The following is a 7,609-nucleotide window of genomic DNA, read 5'->3' as shown; positions in this document are numbered from 1 at the left end:
CGAGTTATCTCTATTTCCAGGTCTTTGTATTTTGAAAGTTTTTTCATTTCTTTTAGAGAAACGTTGTCATCTGCTGGTATTGATACATCAATTAGAAAGCATTTTTTTTCTTTATTATTATTATTATTATTATTATCATTATCATTATCATTATTATTAAGGCAATAAGCTGGTAGAATAGTTAGCCAAACAAATTGCCTCGCGGCATTTCTTCCGGCTTTATGCTCTGAGTTCAAATTTTGCTGAGGTTGACTTTGGTTTTCATCATATTGGGGTCGATGAAATAAGTAACAATTGCATACTGGGGTTCAATGTAATCGACTTATCCCCTTCCCCAAAATTGCCGGTCTTGTGCCAAAATTTGAAACTACTACTACTACTACTACTACTACTACTACTACTACTACTACTACTACTACTACTGTTGCTGCTGCTGCTGCTACTACTACTACTACTACTACTACTACTACTACTACTACTACTACTACTATTATCATCATTATATTGTGTACACGCGGAAAACCCATTGTATCGTCCTGTTTTTGTATTTTATGTTGTTATATGTCATTTAATGTTTTTGTAGGTGAGCCCTTGTGTCTAATAAAAGAATAAGTTATTATTATTATTATTATTATTATTATTATTGAATGAGACAGCAGGGCATGCCATCAAATTGACACTGGGGTAAAATATACGTAGCCCAGTATACCCATCATGACTACTCGTCTGATAAGGGTACATCAGTCACATGCATCACAACCATATGTGCGTGACATGGTGATCTCATATCAAGATTAAAAGCGCATCCGACTCAAAAGGTCCTTGAATAAGGGTTGTTTAAGGGTATTGAACGAAACACTCATGTTTCCAGAGGTTAATTATCCAAACCCCAAAGAATTCCTTTCAACACATGGCTATGATGCATCCCCACTACTTCTGCTCGTGATCAGAGATGCACATATCGTCAGCCACTAAGGGACATGCTCAACTGGTTAAAGTCAAACAAGTGACAAGTAAATCTGTGGTATTGAACAGAATATTTGCTGCTGCCCATCTTTTATACCAAGACAAAACAATGTCCATGATAAGACTTCCAATGACTTAAGATCAGAAGCCATGAGAGCCACTGCCTAGTACTGCATCAGGGCATTTATTATTATTATCATTATTATTATCATTATTATCATTATTATTATTGTTATTCTTACTGGTATTTGTTAGTAAAATATGTATTGTTTGTCTGAACTGATATTATGTGAATTGTAAGCATTATGGTTGTGCCCTGGACCAACAAAATGCTTACAATGATATCCCAAAAGTCGTAATATTATCTAGATGTTTTTGAAATGATTTAAAGAAAAGTAACATACTTGTAACCCATTGATCTGCAAATCACCTGTGCACCTTCATCATTCCATCCATTATTGCAGACTGTACCCCAGATTCCATTATATAAAACTTGTACAAGTCCAACTGTTGTATTATTTGAATTACCATCAACACGTACTTCAACTAAAATTTAGAAAATGGAAACTAAATGCATATACATATACACACACGCACACACATTATATACATACATACATTATATATATATATATATATAAATATATAATAACACGTATGGCATATACCTGGTATCGTACCAGCAAAGCACGTTCACTCTCAGAGTGTTCGTTGTGTATTTAGTTAATGAGAGAGATGGAAGACGGAAGATACGAGAATTTTTTTAGTCGCTACAATTGTTTCGAAGCATCTATCATCGATCCCGTTAACCTAATTGATAATCATAATTCACCTTAAGGTATGGATGAATTAAATTTAGCCCTAACTTCCCCATTCTTATAAACACCAAGTAGCTATTTAATTCGCTATGATAACGTATATGCACCAAACCACAAGTGTACGTATACTTATATCTTCGTGTTTTCTTTTTTTATGAGAGAGTGAACATGCGCCATACAAGCTATGCGAGGGTGTTTATACATCCATATCAGTTAGCGGTTATATTTAATTCTTTTTTCACTGTATTGTGTATTCGTTTCTTTTTTGCATGTTTTTTTAATTATTGATCTTTTATAAAAATGAAGCTAGGAGTGGCTGTGTGGTAAGTAGCTTGCTTACCAACCACATGGTTCCGGGTTCAGTCCCACTGCGTGGCATCTTGGGCAAGTGTCTTCTTCTATAGCCTCGGGCCAACCAAAGCCTTGTGAGTGGATTTAGTAGACGGAAACTGAAAGAAGCCCGTCGTATATATGTATATATATGTCTGTGTGTGTGTGTGTGTGTGTGTGTGTGTGTGTCTGTGTTTGCCCCCTAGCATTGCTTGACAACCGATGCTGGCGTGTTTATGTCCCCGTAACTTAGCGGTTCGGCAAAAGTGACCGATAGAATAAGTACTAGGCTTACAAAGAATAAGTCCCGGGGTTGATTTGCTCGACTAAAGGCGGTGGTCCAGCATGGCCGCAGTCAAATGACTGAAACAAGTAAAAGAGACTATATCCCTGAATTTGCTGCTTGGAGATACTTTTTGGAAAAGTCATTATTTTAACGAGTTATATCTAATTATCACCCGAAAAGACACACCTACACAGACGGATGCTCCTAAACCAGTTAAGAATATCACTCGTGAGGGATCGATGTTAGATGGATTGAAACAATTGTAGTGATTAATAAAAATTCTCGTATCTTCCACCTTCCACCTTCCATCTCTCTCATTAACTAAATATGTATAAATATATACATATATAGTCAATTCAAACAATTCAAACAAGCGAATAAAAACGGACAACATAAGGACAAGCATACGAAATATACTAGCTTGATACTCGGTGAAAGGAAAGAGTTTGACGTTTCGAACATCGCCCTTCGTTGGAAAGGAGATAGAGAAAAGTTCAAAGTGACCGGAAGTATAAAGAGTGTGTACGAGTGTGGGAGCAAATGTAACTACATGTGAATCGATTTTTTCCTCCATCTTTTCTATTGGACTTTCCTCTGTTTCTGAAGAACAGCGTTGCTCGAAACGTTAGACCATCTTTCTTTCCTTCCCCGAGCATCTGCTAATATTTGACATGTACTACGTCCTCGTGTTGTTTCTTTTTGCGTTTGTTGTTCTTTTTTGGATATATATACGTAGAATGTGTATGTGCGTGCGTGTGTGTACGTATGAGTGTGAGTGTATGTAAGGGTGTGTGGATGTGTGTACGTGTGTGTGTGAGTGTGTGTGTGGATGTGTGTGGAGTGTGACGGGGTGTGAGGGACGAGATGACAAGTGTGTGAGTGCGTTGGTACTGTTATTTGTATGTGTTCGTGTGTGCGTATGAATGTGTGTATGTGTGCGTATGTATATGTGCGTATGTGTGCGTATGTATATGTGTGTATGAGTGTGTGTGGGCCCCTATGTGTTTGTGTGGCCGTGTGTGTGTATTTGTGTGAGGGCGTGTGTGGGTGTTAGTATATATATATGTACGTGCGTATGTGTGTGTATGTGTAAGTGTGCGAATATGTGCATATGAGTGTGTGAGAGGAGGATATTTATCTGTGTACGTATGTGTGTGTATGTGTATGAGTGTGTGTGAGGGCGTGTGTGGGTGTGTGTATATGTGAGTATGTGTATATATATATATGTGTGTGTGTGTATGGGTGTGTGTGTGTGTATGGGTGTGTGTGTGTATGTCTGTTGGCGCTTATGTGTGTGCATTGTGTTTGTGTGAGTGGAGGGTTCCATTTGTACATGTCGGGATAAGTCAATGTGTACGTGTGTGCGGTATGCGTCTGTATATTATGTGGGGATGGGTTCATCCTATGTGTATGGGTGAGTGTGAGATCGACAGAAGTTGAAGAATAAAACTCGAAAATAGAAACTAAAAATGAAACACAAATAAATAAAAATTAAACAAGTAACATAAATTTTTTTTAAAAGGTGGGATGTCACTGGAAGGATCTGTCTATCTGTCTGTCTACCTATGCAGACGCAATAGTGTTCTCCTTGTGGTTAAGTATTCAATTTCACCGGGAACATACAATGCTGTCATTCCAAAAAGCCACATTCCCAAAAGTCCGGTACTAGATCGATCCCCAAAATCTAATCAGTTCGTGTCAATCACGTGGTCAAACATCCCTGAAAGTTTCATTCGAATCCATCCAGCGGTTCTTGAGATATCTTCTCCACAGAGAACCAAACGAACAAACAAACAGACAAAGACGACTGAAAACAATACCCCCGCCTTCGCTATGGCGGTGGCAATAATACTAACTGTTAGTGCAATGTACATTGATATTGGAGCTGATTTTACATCTCGAACGGCTTTGATCGGTATAACTACACTCGTCTAGTGACATTTCTTTTCCGGTGCATGATAAATCTGCCAGTCCTACGGGGTAGGTCGTGGTGTCTGGTTTGCTAAGTGCAAAACCATGCCTGGAACGAAATGAATAATCGAATTAAACAGATGTAAAACTGAAATAAAAATGACAGAATAATGAAAATGGAAAGCTTCTTATAATGCGAAAAGGGAAAGTTGAGTAATCTTTATATATTTCAGGCACAAATGCCCATCATCAAAGTGAACGGAGTAAAAGAATGTAAATCTGTGCAGACCCTGACATGATGAGTGCTGTGCACAAAACTCGGCTTGGCTGGATCTGCACTGTAAGAAGCTCTCCGCCTTCATTATTTTTTAATTCTACAATTGCGAATGCAAGCGGCCCAAATTAGATTCCTCCAAAGGATCTCTAGAGTAAAGTTACTCAACAGGGTGCGTAGCTCGGACATCAAGGAGTATCTCCTGGTAGATTTACTATTTTTCCGCATTGAGAGATCACAGCTCCAGAACTTCTGACGTGTGATTAAAATGTCGCAGGAAACAATCGAGGCCTAAGCGTAGACCAAGATTGAGATGGTTGGATAATATCCATAATCTCAATTAGCTTGGTTACACTTGGGAATCCAACTGTAAAGTCTAATAATGGTCTCTTCTGATAGTATCGTATGGAGTGGATACCCGAAGACTCTATCCCACGACCCTCCCAACAATAGTGGGTGGAGAAGATGGGTGGCTAAGTTAGTTCCTTCCCGATTCATATAGACTTATAGGGCCGGTTTCTCAGTTTCAGTTTTCGTGGCGTCTATATTATCCACCTGGGTGGGACGCCGGTCCGTCGAAGGATTACTCATATAATTTATGTAGTCTAGTCTAGCGGTGGTCTGCCCTTGGGCAGGTCCTGTGCATGCGAACCTTCTCCAGCACTCTCTATACGGCCTGGAAGGCCCCGTACCCACCCCTGTCGCCGTTTAGTAGATTACTGGAACTTCGGCTCCTATAACTAGACCTGGGATGAATACTGGAATGAGTTCCTGTTCGTAGAAGACACTTTCCAAAGGTGCCACGCAGTGGGATTGAACTGTGTGGTTGGGAAGCAAACTTCTTATCATATACACATATTATATACACATACATATATATATTTACCATTTTTATATGTTTAAACAAGAATATTATTGACAGTGACTTCGAAGTTACAGCCAGTTTAGCCATCATCGGGAGTAGGCCATCAAGTTAATGTAAAATTGTTTTCATTATAACTGAGTGTAAAAACATCTTATCCACACACACACGCACGAACATACGTACATACATACACACATGCATATACGCATTTATACATACATATGTGAGTGTATGTGTGAATGTGTTTACGTTTGCAAATCAAATGCTAACGAGAAACGACGTAGGCAATACATGTTTAGTGTTTATATATTTGCATAAAGTCAGTGATTAATCCCTTAGGTAGTCAGATTCTCAAGTACGTGTGATAATTCAGGGTAGCTAGAAATGAATTGGCAAAACGAGATGGCGGTTAGAACTGTTACTGCTACCTGACTCACATCACAATTAGCCGATAATGATCAATAGTCATTACCTGTTAGGTCGTGAGCTGGCAGAGTCGTTAGCCTGGCAGACAAAATACTTCGTAGCATTTCGTCCGTCTTCACATTCTGAGTTCAAATTCCGCTATAGCCAACTTTAACCTTTCATTTTTTTTCGGGATCGTTAAAATTAGTAGCAGTTGAACACTGTGGTCAATGTAATCGATTGACCTCCGGCGCCCGAAATTGCGGACTTTGTGCCAAAACTTGAAACCAATATTCGTTATCTGTGATACAGTTTTCTAACGGTCAGGCGGTCACTCGTTAAAAGCTACTTACATGAAACCTCTCATACGACACACGACGGAGGCGTCTTTGTCAGACCAAGTTACATTAGGACATATTGTTCCAATCTTTCCATCGTAATGAACAGTGATTCTTCGGTCAGGTAAATATTCGTCAGTTACTTTCACTGTAAATAAAAAAAGAACAATATATTGCCAATTGAAAATGTTCTAATCGATAAACAAGCAATATATATTCAATAACTGGATATATGATTTAATTTCGATTTAATTTTGACCTTATTTGTTGAGGAAAGAATTTTTGCTCTCAAAATATACAGTATATGAAGAGTTTGAGTTTGTATATACCATGGTATATGACTATGCTTTTTTTGTATCCTTATGCTCCGTGCTATTAAACCTGTATGCTATAATGCTGTGGAGGCGTAATGGCCCAGTGGTTAGGGCAGCGGATTCGCGGTCGCAGGATCGCGGTTTCGATTCCCAGACCGGGCGTTGTGAGTGTTTATTGAGCGAAAACACCTAAAGTTCCACGAGGCTCCGGCAGGGGATTGTGGCGAACCCTGCTGTACTCTTCCACCACAACTTTCTCTCACTCTTACTTCCTGTTTCTGTTGTGCCTGTATTTCAAAGGACCAGCCTTGTCACACTCTGTGTCACGCTGAATCTCCCCGAGAACTACGTTAAGGGTACACTTGTCTGTGGAATGCTCAGCCACTTGCACGTTAATTTCACGAGCAGGCTGTTCCGCTGATCGGATCAACTGGAACCCTCGTCGTCGTAACCGACTGAGTGCCAACTAACCAGTGCTATAATGCTATCAAACCTGTGAACCGTCTGTGTTACTGCTGTTAATATTATCAATTAAAAATATTCACCACAGATAATATTAACAATAGTAGGATTTTACTTTGAACGTAAACATTCGAATATTTTGCTAATAAATATATTTGCACCATGTGGACCGGCTTGCCGAAAACAAGCCATAACACTGATGGATTTATAACGTGACGGATTTAGAATTTTTACTAGTAACTCATACTAAAGAAGGTTGGGGCCCTCCAGGCCAGAACCCGAAACCATAGCATATGAGCATCTGAATGGCATAATCTTTAGAGCTATGCTTTTTAATGTCTTAATTCTTTATTAGTTTCCTCTCTTATTGTTATTTTCTATTATTTTGGTGCCTTCCGGCGGTTGAATTAGGACTTTAGTTCTTATTTCTGAACAGATTCATGCTTTTTTGCATCCTTATGCTACGTGCTAGTTTTAAATTTTACAGCTATATAATGCTGTTAAACCTGTGAACCGTCTGTGTTACTGCTGTTAATATTATCAATTAAAAATATTCACTACAGATGATTTTAACGACAGTGACATCTTACTTCGAATGTAAACATTCGAATATTTTGCTCTCTCTCTCTCTCTCTCTCTC

General features: G+C 38.9%; 1 protein-coding gene across 1 annotated transcript in view; it reads right to left on the bottom strand.

Annotated features, from left to right (window-relative positions):
- The window catches only part of LOC106883856 (neurotrypsin), a 24,464-nt gene that overhangs the window by 9,707 nt on the left and 7,148 nt on the right, over window positions 1-7,609 (bottom strand). The window contains exons 4-6 of the mRNA XM_014934995.2: window positions 6,209-6,341; window positions 4,257-4,420; window positions 1,371-1,512 (exon numbers count right to left, since the gene is read on the bottom strand). Of these exons, the coding sequence (XP_014790481.1) occupies window positions 1,371-1,512; window positions 4,257-4,420; window positions 6,209-6,341 (439 nt within the window). The remainder of the gene's footprint in view (window positions 1-1,370; window positions 1,513-4,256; window positions 4,421-6,208; window positions 6,342-7,609) is intronic.

The sequence above is a fragment of the Octopus bimaculoides genome, chromosome 5 (assembly GCF_001194135.2).
Source record: "Octopus bimaculoides isolate UCB-OBI-ISO-001 chromosome 5, ASM119413v2, whole genome shotgun sequence".
NCBI classification, from domain to species: domain Eukaryota; kingdom Metazoa; phylum Mollusca; class Cephalopoda; order Octopoda; family Octopodidae; genus Octopus; species Octopus bimaculoides.
The sequence above is the reverse complement of the archived record's forward strand: the minus strand, read 5'-3'. Positions and strand labels throughout refer to the sequence as shown.